Source organism: Agelaius tricolor, unplaced genomic scaffold (genome assembly GCF_023055355.1).
Source record: "Agelaius tricolor isolate 1412-34295 unplaced genomic scaffold, bAgeTri1.0.p SCAF_93, whole genome shotgun sequence".
NCBI classification, from domain to species: domain Eukaryota; kingdom Metazoa; phylum Chordata; class Aves; order Passeriformes; family Icteridae; genus Agelaius; species Agelaius tricolor.
Window position 1 is genome coordinate 230,865 of NW_027269353.1, and position 14,900 is coordinate 245,764.

Below are 14,900 nucleotides of genomic sequence, written 5' to 3' on the forward strand. Positions count from 1 at the left end.
GCAGCAATGACTCATATCCCTCATGCAGACAAACCTCAACATCCTTTTCCATCCTCTCCCTCTGCCCTTCAGAGAAGAATTTTGGTTGAGAATTAAGGAAATTACACCTGGTTCACCTTGTGTGTGCTGTTATTTTCTGTGGCTTGTAAATGGGCATTTATTCACTTCTGCTTTGCAAGGCCTGGCAGGATGTGGGTTGTGAAACTCGAGGTGTGCTCAGCAAACCCTCTGGAGGAAGCAGGAGCTGTGTGTGTGTGCCTGAGCAGAGGCTGCAGTTGCATCTGGGGCTCTCTCCCTCTGCATCCTTGTCCCACAGGCCTGGAACTGGGGGGTTAGGAAGAAATGTGTCTGGAGGAGCAGCAGCACAGCCCCTTGCTGGCAGGGTTCCTGTGCTTCCTGTCTCAAGGAGCTGCTACTGGACAGGGGCTGTTGAACTGAGCAATTTAAGGAGTACCAAATGCAATGGCTTGGGAAGGAGTGACTCTTCCTCACATTTGAGAAATGATGGGTGTGTTTGTGTGCATGAAAGCAAGGATTTGAATGGAAGTGGTCAGATTCAGGCCCTCTGTGTCTGGAGGGGGGACTGGGGGTTTGTAATATGGGAGATTGTGGGGTTAGAGGTGGCCTATGAGGGCTGTTCTGGTTGTTCAGCAGCATCTGATAGCAAGTGACACCTTTTGAAGGTCTGCATTACTCATCTCAAGCGTTCAGAATTCAAAGGCAAGTGTCCAATTTCCTGAAAGATCAGTCTATAGCATGCTGTGACCTTTTTTTTCCCCAGTTTCCCTTTCAGCCTTCAAGTTTACCTCTGAAAGTAGGATATTTTCAAAGTGATTGTAGTGGTGTCTGAGAATTCCACTGATTGAGAGGGAAAAGGTCAAATTCTATCATCATCCCAGCAGACTGGGAGGAGTGGTAAAGTTACAAGCATGGCTCTAAAGTATTTTCTGATTTTCAAGATGCTCATGCCTTCTGGAGTTTGGGTTGCCTTTATGTTAAAATTATTTTTTGGGAAAAGCTTTGTTTTCAAAGCACACGGTATTTCCATCTGTAAATATTGTACATGGTCTTATTTTCAGGCATAAAATACAGTCTGTGCAGATATATTTAGCATTTATATTGCATCTGTATTTGTCTTTTAACTACCTTAATCCATAAATTACGCCTGAAATTCAGAAGCAGAATTTTCTCCTTGAAACCTGTCAAACCATAATAACATTGTCAGGGGGAGGAGGGGAACACATCCACAAAAAAACCATTTCCCCCCGAGATACTCTCCATGGCTGGGTGTTTGTAGCAGAAATTATCTGCCGTGTACAAATATGTTTACATATTTCATTATTCCATGGAGTGTAGAATTGAGATACATGGTGAGGGCTGGTGGAGTTGAAGAGGAGTTTATTGCCACCTTAATGAAAGGTCTGTGTGTGCTCCTGAAGCCCTCACTGAGGGGTTTGTGTTGAGGTAATTGCCATGGGAGAGGAGCTGGTGGCACAGTGGTGAAGGGAGAGATGCTGTGGCTGAGTGGTGTTGGAGCTGTGGGATGCACAGGTATCCCAGAGAGCCCAAACCCACTGCACAGTGCTGCTGCTGCAGTAGTTGGCTGGCAAAGCTCATTTTCTAGCTCCTTACCTTGTCGTGTTTTTGTTGCAAATTGATCTTACTGTCCATGTGCTGGCTTGTGTGCTTTTAAAGCCCTGTATCAGTAATGTTGTTCACTGAGATCTGTTGCTTTGCTCTAAGACCAGTAGTCTCATCCCTGGCAATCTGGGAGTTGTGTTGTTTCCTGGATCACCTGTTTTACCAGGGGTCTAAAAAAACCTGACTGACTCTCACTGAAAAATGCTTTGTGTTAACAGTATCTCACTGAGATACTGTTAACTTCCATACTGTGAAGTGACATCTTAAGTGTTTGTTATTTCTCACCTGCTCTGCATTTCCCTCTTGTAAGGCATTGCAGGATGTTCTCCCTCTCCCTGAGTCACCTGGCTGTGCTTTCCCAGCAGGGCTTCAGGCTCTTGGAAGTGCCAGCAGGAGCTCAGAGTTGGTTTGAGGTGTGCACTGTGGTAAAGTGAGAGGGGCTGTGCTGCTGTGGCTCAGGTGTGTGTGTTACCTGAGAGTGTTGGCTCAGAACCAGAGCAGGGGGCGTGAGTCTGTAGTAGAAGTGTTCTGACAGAGCCCAGGAGGCACAAGAAATAATGTTGTTTCCCTTAGCTGATGTGTGAATATCAGTGCAAGTTTACTGTTGGAAAAAGCTTTTTCTCAGAGTGAGCATCACCTGTCTGTTAAGGCAGACAGAAGGATTAGGGACTTATTCATTTTGGCCAACATTTCATTGCTGAACACCCATGAAATAAATGGTTTAGACTTCTGGTCATTTTTTAGTCCCAAGAGTGACTATATAATGTCCCTGGTGTATTGGTCAGTCCAATCTTCCCAAACTCTTGGAAACTTTTACTACCCAGTTTCCCTCTGACTGCATACTGGCCCAAATGCCTGATAAAATTCTAAATGATCAGATCAACTGACAGTCGTGGTGCAGCTCCACAGAGGTGGATTTTTGCTGACTCAGTCAGCTGAGTTTGGTCTGAAGAGCTGGCAGAACAGTATAAAACACTGGGGCCTTGAGAATCAACAGAGACTTGCCAGGGAGAGAAACAGGAATAGGTGCCTGATCTTTGAACCAACTGATAAATAAATGAAATATAATCTGCTGAGGTATTGACATGTGGTGTTACAGACCAGTCAATGAAGAACACAGGCATGGGCTTGGGTCGATGTGTGGATACAACCTTGGCTCTGTGTCTGGGGCCCTGGAGGGGGATGGAAATGGTGAACGAAGCAGAAATGGACACAAGGACTGGCAGCCTCTTCGCCGGTGCCATTCATTCCTCAGCAAGTAGGATTTTACTCTGAGGGAAATACAAATTGGGGACTTTTGTGAGCTTTTTTCCCCTTCCCTCCTCACTCTTCTTTCAAGTGCTTCCTCCCTGCCTTGCTGTTTCTTACAGGCGCTGGCATGGGATCCAGAGCAAGTGCCAGAAATGCTTCCCATTGCTGGCTTCTCAGGAGCTAATTTTGCCTTCTGACAAGCCCAGCTCTCAATGTCACACACTGACACGCTGCTGAAGAGCTGCTGTAGTTGGCAGGGGATATAAATTGCATTTTTTGTCACTTAAAGCTGAAGTTTCTTTTTCTTGCCCATCTAGGACCCAGTAGTGATCCCAGCATAGTGCTGCTGTAATCCCCAGCCTGGCTGATTAATGCCTTTGCCTCTCTGTGCTTGGCCCTGCATCCAGGTAGCTGTAAACAGAATGTGCTTCTGATATTGCTGAATGATAGAGGGGTCATCAGATACTTCCTATGTCCTGCTGGAGAAAATATTACTTGTGCAGATTGTTTTTAAATATGAATCAATACGAAACCAAGCTTCAGAAAGGCCCACTTGAGTAAAATTTGTATTAGAAAAAAGACATTCAGCTAATATTCTGCCTCTTAAACTACTGCTAGAAGCCAAATAGTGTCTAATCTGTTTCTCTACTGCAGTGACTGGCTTTTAGCTGTAAAAGCGTGAAAGTTCCTTTAAAACTGGGGAGTGTATGTATGTTTACAGTTAAAATTTAATTTTTGTTGATTTTTGTTCCTCCCTTTTCTAGTCTGAAAAGTATCCTGTAATTAGATTCCAGTTTACAACACTGCTATTAGTGCAAACTGCAGTGGTTTTGTATTACAATTCATAGCCAGATATTAAAAGAACAAATACAAACCACAGTGAAACCCCTGTTGTGTTGTAAACACAATCAATACCAGACTGCAAGAATGCACAATCCTCAAATTAATAACAAAAAATCTAATGGTAGAAAGTATTAAGCAGTGTAAAGAGCTAAATAAAAGTCAATTTCATACATATAATACTTAATTAAAAATACCTGCATGCAGACTAAGTAAAATGCTCATGCTCAGCTTCAAAAGCCAACCAGGCAAGTACAGGAAAAGCCTTACTGGTTGTGAATGCTAATATTGTTTAAAGAAACTTGTCAGTGTTGCAAAACTCTTTCATGGTTGCCTGAGAACAACAGAACAGGAAAATAACTAATTGCTCACTTTTAAACTCTAAAATGTATTTTAATTTTTTAGAATAAAGCTGTGTGCTACTAATACAGAAAATCATGTTATTTTAGGAACAGTGTAAAACCTACTATAAAAAATATGCACATATTTGTGTACATTGTTTAGGTATATAGACTAGATATAAACAAACAATTTTCAGGTTTAAGCTTTTAATTGGTATTTAAATTGCCCATTGCATACTGCTGTGGGCTGTTTTTTCCTTGATCAGATAAAGTACTTTGAAATTCTGGGTCACCAGTTGGTATTGTCGTTTCAAAATCCTCTAAAACTACTCCTTATGCAAGCAAAATACTGTTGGGAGCTTAAGAGTTGAAACAGGATTTGCAGTTTTATTGCAGTGACTACAGCAGAGGTCCGTGCTCACCTGGGCTGCAGCTGTTAACTCTCAGATAATTGAGTGTGGTGTGATGTCTTGTTTTCAATAGATAGGATTTTAGTTAAGGAGAAATTCAGTTTTTCGCTGGTGTGGATTTGTTGGTTGTGCTGGCAAGAGAAGGAGGTGAAATCTATATGTGGGGATTTGGGCATACATGACATTGCTGTTTGTTTGGAGCTCCCATCCTGCTCCTTGCTGGTTAGAGAATTTTCCCCACACATCCCAGGTAGGCGTTTTTGTACATCTTCTAGAAAAAAACTCCAAACCCATCCAGCTTCCCCATCTTTACTGGAGGGATCCAGTGCCCACTTTAGATTGCATTTACCAGATAATGTTTTCATCAGAGCTGCTGTCATCATCCGGAGAAGCAATTCCCGAGCAGCTTTGTCACCCATCAGTGCTTGCTTTCATTGTTTTAATCCTTCAAAGGGCCCTTGTGAGCGGATCCCGGGCACACAGCAGGGGCTGTTCCCTCCCTGCCCGGGCACAGGGCTGAAGGTCCGGAGGGATTTGCAAGGGCTTTGGCTGCTGGAACTTTTCACTGCAGTTACCCCTCAGATGTGTATTGCTGCTAGCTCAGATTTTCTTTCAAGAGGCTTGGTTTTTAATAACTCTCCAACTCTTGTTGTTGTTTTATCTTGACGGTTTTGGCACACTGGAAGGGAGAGCTGGGCTCCACTAAGTAATGCCCTGGCCTGCTCCATGGGCTTAGGGGAAGGTTGGTTGATTCTGTGCTTGGTGGAGAGAATGCTGAGCTTGCCTGCCCTGCCTCTGGCCTGGGCTTTCCCTGTGCTCAGCCCCCTGTGCTTGCCGTGGCTGGGGTCCTCGAGGAGCTGCTGCCATCCAGCTCTTCCCAAAGGCGGCTGCTGAGCACGCAGCAGGTCCCGGTGAATTGCTGGGGCGGGCGGAGGGCAGAGCCGTGCCGGAGTGCTGACAGTCCCCACCCGCAGGTCCTCCACGCGGCCGGAGGTGGCGAGCATCGAGCCGCTGGGGCCGGCCGGCGTCCGCTGCTCGCAGAGAGCGCTGGTCCAGGCGCGCTCCTCGCAGCCCACGCGCCTCACCACCATCATCTCTGCCGAGGACACACGTGAGTCTGAGCAACCGCTGCCTCTCGGGCATCCCGCCGTCCGCAGGGAACAAAGCTGAGACCTGGGGGTGCACAGGCACGTTTCAGTTCCTATGCACAGCCATTTTTGACTTCCCATGGGCGTGGGTTTTAACTTCTGCTTGCCTCAGAGAAGTGGTAATGATTTTAATGATGCACCCAGGAAAAAGGTAATTCTTAAAACCCCTGACCCCCCAAAATCCACAAATCGAGGGGGTGACTGAAATATAAAAAAGTTTTTAATAAAAATGACTAACACAAATTTCGATACTTCACGTTTGAAAAAGGTGGAAGTTGCTTTTGTGTCTGTCATGCAATATACCTGGTTAGCTTTTATAGTGAGAGAGAGGCACAACCAGATGGCCAGTTCAATGCTGTGCAGTCACTAACTGAAGGAGTCTGTGGGTGTTTATTGGCTGTGGGTAAGAGCCATTAATTTCTGTGGGACATGAGAGCACTGTAGCAAGTCTGCATAAGCACTCCCAGACAACTCCCCCTGTACCTGTCAGTGTAGATGGAAATCAGAGTTTCTGCAGTCCAGTGAGGAAGGGAACTGTTTCTCTTGCTTTCTGAGCCACTGTTTGACCACGAGTTTCTTCATGGAGGTCATGACCAAGTTTCAGTTCCTTCAGTGTCAGTGTCTTGTGTCACTGGCTAAATTTGAGGTGCATCTTGACTTCTTGTTGTTCTTGATGAGCACATGCAGTGTTGTGCTTTCTTGTGCTCTTTCTGATGTCTCTTCAAGTGACTGGACAAGTGATTCGCTGTGATGCCATCGTTGATTTAATTCATGGCATTCAAGTTGTGTCCACAACAAGAGAGCTCTACCTTGAGGATTCACCACTGGAGCTCAAAATTCATGCTTTGGATTCAGAAGGTAAGAGATCTGCTTGTAGGAAATTAAATATATATTAAAACTTCTAGCTGTCTAGAATAGTGATAGATGATATCTAGTGATAGATGCACTAGCTTTATTTCTCACACTGTTGATTGTTTGAAGCCAAGTGGAGAATTTTAAGAAGTTGCTCTGGATAATACATTGTGAAATTGTCCTTTTTTCTTTTTATTCTTTTGAACTGAGGTAGTCTAAAGAATTTTGCAAAAGGATGTTTTTGTGAACAGTCAGGTATCTGACAGGAGGTTCAGAGGTGATGTTTGAGAACAATCACCTATTGCTCAATCTGTTTAATTACTACACAAACACTTACTTTTGGGACACACCATTTAGGCTCGTAAGAGTCAGTGCATTTGTGAATGCATTGTTATTTAATAGGAGCAGAAAACTTCTGCTTTTTGTAGTCTGTAGCATCAGAAAAAGAGCCATGATCTGCTAAGAATTGCATGCTTTCTACAGTCAAGTTTTGTGCACACATAGGACTCCAAGCAAGGGATTTTTAGGACAACTACTGAAGGGAAATAATGTGTCAAGCTGCTATAAAAGGTGGAATTAATTGTTTTGGTTACTGTGCCCATCCCACCTGTGTTTGTAAACTATGAATGCCAGGTGAAGTAGGGTGATATGTTAATAATGAAAAGTAAATTTGTTTTTATCCTATGTGTAGTGCTGGATTCGTGGCTTGGCGTTGTGTAAACTCGAGGGTGCTTCATGGTTCTTCTTGTAGGGATAAAATAGAGAAATTTCCCAGGGAAATAAGTAATGGTTTATGTTCCAGGAAGACTCTATGCTTATTCTCTGTTTTTGTTGTAATCTGGTTGTTTGATTTGTAGGAAACACTTTCAGCACTCTGGCAGGGTTGGTGTTTGACTGGACAGTGGTGAAGGACCCAGAGGCCGATGGCTTCTCAGACTCCCACAACGCTCTGCGGTAAAGTAATTTCCTTTGGTCTCAAAGGTTTGTTCTGATGCCTAAAAATACTTCCCAACATCTTGGCAGTTTATTGAGCTGATGCCTAAAATTATAATGTTAAGGGTCAGTTGTTTCAGGTTGAGTTTTTTAACTTACTTGACAGCCTGGGCACTTTGTTCTCTGTTTGGTTTACCTGATAGTGTTAGTGAGCAGCTCTGGTAGCTCTGATGCAATGGTTAGAAATAAACAGATGCGGTTGTTGATCTTGCTGGAACATCTCATGCAAAAGGATGATTTATCAGTAAGATTGTTATCTCAGGATTTCAGCAGGGTTTTATTTTTAGCTTTTTAAGGAATAAAAATCCCCTTCCACTTCAGAAAGGAGCTCTCCAAATGTTAAGAGTTTCAGGTGTCAGTGGACACTTAGTTCTGGTGTTGAAATAGGATTCCTTGTGGGGAAACCAGTTCTCCTACAGAGCACAATGGTTAACAGCCAATTTCCATCCTCAGTCTCCAAATACACTGCAAATGGAGTGGGGGGGAGCCAGCAAGACTTTGTCCCTGGGCAAACACAAACTGATTTTGCAGCCTTAGAGAAGCAGCATTGGCTGGGGAAAGCCTGCTAAGCCCATAATACACCTGAAGCTGCAGGTACAAGTGAGGGCCAGAATGAATTGCTTAGTGGGACTGGATATCCCAAGTCCTGGTACATATGGAGCTTTTTCTTTCAGTATAAGTATTTTCTGATGTGATTTTAACCAAATTAATATTGATACATGCTCTACTGTTAGCATAATTATGATAGCATTAAAATGTTCTACAGGTGGTGCAGCTTTGCGAAATAAATCATAAATTGTCATGAAAATGTTAATATCCATAGCTGTTCTCCATATGGCTCTACTGGTTTTACTCTGAAAATGCACATGAAGCCAAGCAGATCATGTGCATACAGAAGGTGACACCTTGTAAAACATGCTCCTTTTTCCAAAATTTCCTGTCATTTGCCCATTCATGGCAAATTCCTTCCCTCTCTTCTGTCCCTTTTCACTGAAATTTCTAACAGTTACTACAAGTTTTCTGCTTGTAGATGATTTTCATAGTCATTTATTAAATACATCCTGGCTTCTTGAGGGAGGTCAGAGTTATGTTCTGAGTTTGCTTTTATAAACATGAGCTTTGGGTCTTGCACATTAATTCTTCTACAACATAGAGAGTTTTTGCAGTCTCACCTACTGAACAAACTGGAGGGGTCATTGTAGACAACATATGCAGTCTTCTGATAGCTCACAAGCAAGCTTCAGACAAACTTATCTGTCACAGAAATTAGCTGCAGATACCTCAAAGAATGAGTAAAATTTGGATATCTGGTCCCAGGCAAACATCTTAAATTGGCTTAAAATTGACTGTGAGTAGATGCTGGTGGTGTTTCTCTGTGGGTTTACAAAGGTTGTTTAACAATTTTCTGTTCACTTTGTGATTCACCTTTCAGTATACTCAAGTTCTTAGAATCCACTTACATCCCACCTTCCTATATATTGGAAATGGAAAAAGTTGCCAAGCAAGGAGATACCATTCTGGTGTCTGGAATGAAAACAGGGAGTTCTAAATTAAAGGCAAGACTTCAGGAAAGCATCTATAAGGTAAGATTTCTGAATGTCAGGAGGGAAGATGGATTTCTGAATGTCTGAATGAGCATCTGTCTCAAGTTTTTCTGTATTTCCAAAATGATCTTCATAGAGACATGATTTTTTTCTTGATTCTTGCACTGTGTGCACAGAGCAGATCTCTGTACCAGTCACTGTCCCGTGCATTGCCCTGTTGTGACAAAAGTCGAGGTAAAACTAAAGAGCCAATTGCAGCAAATAATGTTTTTCACTTCCAGATTCTAAGTTCCTGCTGCATGGTCTGCTTCAAACAAATGAGCTGCTTTTAATGTGGTTACTTTTCTTTCCCCCTCCATCAACAGGATGTGCAGCCTGCAGAAGTCAGATTGCTTATTTTGGAAAATATCCTTTTAAATCCAGCATATGACATTTATCTTCTGGTAGGAACATCAATTCAGTACAGGGTGCAGAAACTGAGGCAAGGAAAGATCACAGGTTTGTTCTGTTCTCATTTATTTTTATTTTTTAATGCTTTGTGTGAATTTTTAACTGCTGAGCAATTTTTAATTGTGTTTAAACTGCTTTGTTAATGTTTAATACTGTTTTCCTAAGGCACACAGTGATACAGCTGCTTAGTTCTTTCAGTCAAAAAAAAATTGTGACTGTTAAGAATATACTCTTGCAGATTTTTCAAGGATGTAGAGACAAGGTTAACTTAAAATAGGAACTAACACTGTCATTTTAGATATTGACAGTCACTAAGGAACTGACTGACTTTCTTATTTAAATCAAATTTAGATTAGTAACTTTTCTAACAGGAAATATTTTATTGGCAAATGGATTTGCTCCACAAAGTGAAGCCTTTGTAAATGTGGGTTAGCTGGCTTTATGCCCATTTCAAAATACAGTGCCTTGAGTTTTCTCTCCTCTCTCCTTTTTTCCCTTGTCTTTTTTTTTTTCTTTTGAAGCTGGAAATCAGTTAAATGTTAGGTCTAAATAGTGAGATGATATTAGTTGAGAATTGCAGTTTCACAGATATTAAATTTGCCAAGAAGCTCGTTTTTTGTGTGTGTGTTGATGTGATGACAGAAGTGCTATTCTTACAAGACACTGAAAATACTGATTTACTATGTGCATTAGGCATCAACAAAAAATAATCATCAATAATTAGCAGCAGCTAAACACTGCCACACCTGCTTTGATTGTTTCCTATGTTTTGTTTCACCTCCAGAAATAGCAATGCCATCAGAGCAGTACGAGCTGCAGCTCCAGAACAACATCCTCCATCCCAAGGGAGATCCCTCCTGGCCAGTTGCCAAGCTGGACCAGGCAACATCCACTGTGACTGCGTTGCAGCAGGGCCAAACCAACATCATCCTGGTGCACAAGAGTATCCTTCCTTATGAATGCTTCTCCAGCCACCACTCTGTGGCAGGACACAAGCTTTCCATCCTTGGCAACACAGAAACATCAAGTTATCCTCATTTGTATCGAGAGTCTGGAAATCAGGAGCCATGGAAAGCAGCACTGCTGTGAATTCAGTCTCAGCAGAGCTGTCTGATGCCTTGGAATGTTTTAACAAATTAGGTTGGCAAAAGATCACTTAAATTGTGTCTGTTCCCCTCAGTCACTGTAGAAATGTCTGGGGCTTTATTTAATTTTTATATTTTTATATTTCAATCATTATATTCTCTAGTGAGATCTCTCCAAAGAGCTCACTGCCTTGCAGTGGAGCAGGGATAATGTTTATTTTCATGTACACTCAGCTGTACAATAGCCAGAGAGGCACGAGGAGTCCCAGGAGGATGCTGGTCCTGTGCAGAAGCTGTGTGTTCCTTGACTGAGCCTCAGGTATCCGCATGCAGGGCGTGTCCAGGCTGCCCAACAGCACTGTCTACGTGGTGCCTCCTGCATATTTGGGTTGGTATTGCTGCATTCTTCCTGATTGCTTAATGCAGTTTCTGGCCTTGTTGCTGATTTTCTTGCTGTAGCTCCACGCTTCCGTTCAGTGTTAGTTTTCACAGAAAAGTAATTTTATTCATAAAAGTAGCTCAATGTGAAATAGGTTTTATGTACTTTCTTTTATCTCTGTAGTCAGCAGTTTAAAATAATGAATGTTCATCTGCAGTGTGTGGGCACCAGAAGCAAAATGCTTTTCTCCATTAGATAAAGAGCCTGTTGGTTTGTGCTGTTCAATATTTCCTCTTTTGCAGGATTTACAGTTCATCCAGGTGACAGATGGGTCCTGGAAACAGGCAGACTTTATGAAATTACAGTTGACGTGTATGATAAATCAAGCAATAAGGTGTATTTATCTGATGTAAGTTGAAATGTTTAGATACTTTTCAGTGACTGTCTCCTAAATCCCAACTTGCTTTGAAATTATTTGAGTGGTTTCTTATTTACATCAAGACAGGACAGTGCAAAGCTTGTTGTTCCTTGCCTTTTCTATTTTTCAATTTGTTTTGTTGTTGTTAGTTTTTAAAAATAAAGCACTCTGGGTGATTAATGTGAAATTATTGGATTCTTAAGTGATACAGAAAAAAAATGGAAGTTGGACAAAGTCTTTCAGGTTCGACAGGGCTTGGAGCAACCTTAAATCATCCAGTGCCACCCCTGCCATGGCAGGGACACCTCCCACTGTCCCAGGCTGCTCCAAGCCCCATCCAGCCTGGCCTTGGGCACTGCCAGGGATCCAGGGGCAGCCACAGCTGCTCTGGGCACCTGTGCCAGGGCCTCACCACCCCCACAGGGAAGAGCTACTTCCTAAATTCTGTATTCCAGGTAGCAAGTATACATAGTTCTTAAAAAATTGCAAAAGTAATGAAATTTAAATAGTTCAGTTGAAACAAGAAAAAAATTATTAAATTATTGCTTTTCAGAGTATTGAAACTAGGGGAGTATTATTTTATTTGCCACAATTCCTTTTTTTGGATACAGATCTGAGTTTGAGTTAGAGCTCAGCAGTGTACTGTTGAGGCAATAAATGAATGTGTTCTTTTGTGTTGAAGAAGGAAAAAATTAGAAGAATACTGTAAAATATGAATTATTTAGTGGTATAAATATGGGTACTTTCATGTTAAATTACGTGTTGCTGATAGTTTAAGAAAAAACTTTCTGTAGAGTTAATGTTATGTCTAAAGGTAAAATCTTACTGAAAGACTGAAACTTCCCTAGGGAGAGTTCTGATCAGTTCCAGCAGCATGTGTTTGAACTGTGTTATTAAACAGTGGTTTGCTCACTGACCTGTTGTGTGTTCAGGGTTTTCTGTCCTCCATTGATGTCAGTTACCTGTGGCAATTTCTGTTTCATGTTTTGGTTTTAGAATATCCGAATTACTACAGAGCTGTCCAAAGAACACTTTGAGGTGCTGCAGTCCTCCCTGAATGGGTCCTATCATTATGTGATGGCTGTGAAGGCAGGGCAGACCACGATTGATGCTGCACTGACATCAGTAGTTGATCAGGTGTGTCTTTGTGAAAACTCCTCTGCTTCACTGGTAGGCCTAAAAATAATTGAGCTGTGCAGTAGTGACTTCCTAGCAAAAGGAAACCTAAGAATTACATGGGGCTGAGCTGTCTTTGTTTGAACAGATTAAGAACCAAATTCTAAAATCCTTTCTTCATGGAAACTGTCAATTGAGTCAACAGAGGATTTGCTTAAATTAAAGACTGTGGGATTTTGCTCCCGAGCATGTGGCAAACTCCTGTTAAGGCAGTGGTGCACAGCACTGATTTCTTTTCTCGTGGCAGATCCTTGTGCTGGGCAAGGGGCCTCTCACAGGCTGAGGGAATTTTACACTTTATTGTGGTAGGATCATCACTCATACCCTGGCCTTGTTCTGCAGTCAGTTACATTGGGGAAGTTTGCTATCAATTGGTAAGTGACCTTAAACTCTGGAATGACAATCTGCCAAATGTATCAGCCTGCACATTTCTCCAAATTAATATTCATTAACTTTCTGCTGGTTGGGCAGGCTGCTGAATGTATGGCTAACTAGGGCACGTGGTGTGGAAGTGACTTGCTTTTGCTTGAAAATTCAACACTTCAACCCATTTGCTGTGAAATCATTTTAGTGATTCCTTGAGCAGGATTTAGTAGCTCCTTCAGTGTGATAAGCCACGGTCATTTTCTGTGTCAGAGATGTTCTCTTCAGTGGAAAGGCATCCCCTGAGAGCTGTTTTTGCCTCAGAGCTGCAGTAACAGTGTGTTGTGCCAGAGGGTTGTGGCACTGCAGTGACAGCAGAGCTGTGAAGGCCAGTGTTTGGGGGGGCTGAGCAATGGCACTTTCAGGCTGAATTTTGTACACAGTGGGATGAGCAAAGAGGAAATATTGAGCCTCCAGATTGGCTCTCTCCAAATGAGGTCTCAAAATAGGAGCTGTGAAAGAGTGTATTTCTTCTTGCCTTTTAAATTAATGTGGGCACCTGGATCTTTATAGCAATAGTACTCATTTAATGCAGTGGCACACCTTGCTGCCAGGAGCTGTTTGCTCACTAGGAACTCCTGTTCATAAGTGGTCCTAAATAGTTTTCCTTCCTCTCCGAGGTGTTTTCAAGGACTTGTCTGTACCTAAGGACTAAACAATAACTCTGGGAAGCTCTGTGGTGCCATTTATAACACTGTGCTTTTGCACTTTGCAGGATGGAGGTGTTCATACCTTACCAGTTCCAGTGCAAAACCAGCAGGATGTGGAGATCTATGTTCCAATATCTCTTGTACCCAGCATTCTGATGTTTCCTTGGCAGCCAAAAGCAGGAGTCTACCAGTACACCATCCAGGTATGCCAAAGAAGTACCCAGCTGCAGGGAATGTGGCTCAGGCAGGCACACTGGGGCATGACACCACTGAGCCAGGGTCGACTTTGGATACTTTAGGCATGGTGGCATCCAAAATGTAACTTGGAGGAACTTCATGGGACATTGGTTACAGGAATTTATTGTAAGTACAGGGCTACTGATGAAAGAAGGAATGATGAGGAGGACTCTATCTTACTAGAAAGTTAATTTATTACTTTACTATACTAGATTATATTAAAGAATACTATACTATACTAAAGAATACAGAAAAGATACTTATTGAATGTTAAAAAGAGAATAATGAAAACTTGTGACTCTTTCTAGAGTCCTGACACAGCTTGGCCCTGATTGGCCAATGAGTTAAAACAACTGACACTGGAGTTTAATCAAGCAATCACCTTGAGTAAGCAATCTCTAAACACATTCTACATGAACACAACACAGGAAGAAACAAATAAAATAAGAATTGTTTTTCTTTTCTCTGAAGCCTCTTGCTGCCTTTCAACTTCCCAAGAAAGAAACTCCAAGCAAAAGAATCATGTTTAAAAAATGTGAATACCCTAGGAATTAATATACAGTTCAGAAAAAGCACCAAGAAACCAACAAACATAAAAAACTCCACTGACTTCCACATCTTGTCTTCCCTTCCTCTCTCCCTCATGCATGCACCACACGCATATGCCTGGAATGGTTTGGAATTCCAGGAGCATCCTATATCCAAAGATCCACAGCAATCATTAGAGGCTGCCCTTTGCTGGCAAGGATGGGAAATATGAATGGGAGTGTGAAGTGACTGCAGAAAGGGCATGGCAAGATTAATTAGCAGCACTCTGCTAGCTTTGGACATCAGTATTCCTCACTGGCCACACACCTCGTGCTCCTAATACAAAGTTCCAGGGAGGCAAAGGCCACAGCTCAGTACAGAAGGGATGATTTCCATGTTTACTAGGTGTGTCTGTGCTCCCAAGCTGTCAGTTATTCCTTATGCTTCATGAAACAAATGGTTTTGGTTGCAGTATCCAGTATCTCCAGTCTAAGTAGGGAAAAGAAAGTTGTGCTTTCTCAGCCCAGCCTCTTA

At 42.3% G+C, this 14,900-nt stretch overlaps 1 protein-coding gene across 1 annotated transcript in view; it reads left to right on the plus strand.

Annotated features, from left to right (window-relative positions):
* NUP210 (nucleoporin 210) overlaps positions 1-14,900 on the plus strand; it is a 49,329-nt gene that overhangs the window by 2,463 nt on the left and 31,966 nt on the right. Inside the window, exons 2-11 of the mRNA XM_071418851.1 lie at positions 5,458-5,594; positions 6,358-6,489; positions 7,341-7,437; positions 8,909-9,059; positions 9,386-9,518; positions 10,255-10,413; positions 10,875-10,943; positions 11,237-11,343; positions 12,349-12,489; positions 13,667-13,804. Coding sequence (XP_071274952.1) covers positions 5,458-5,594; positions 6,358-6,489; positions 7,341-7,437; positions 8,909-9,059; positions 9,386-9,518; positions 10,255-10,413; positions 10,875-10,943; positions 11,237-11,343; positions 12,349-12,489; positions 13,667-13,804 — 1,264 coding nt within the window. The remainder of the gene's footprint in view (positions 1-5,457; positions 5,595-6,357; positions 6,490-7,340; positions 7,438-8,908; positions 9,060-9,385; positions 9,519-10,254; positions 10,414-10,874; positions 10,944-11,236; positions 11,344-12,348; positions 12,490-13,666; positions 13,805-14,900) is intronic.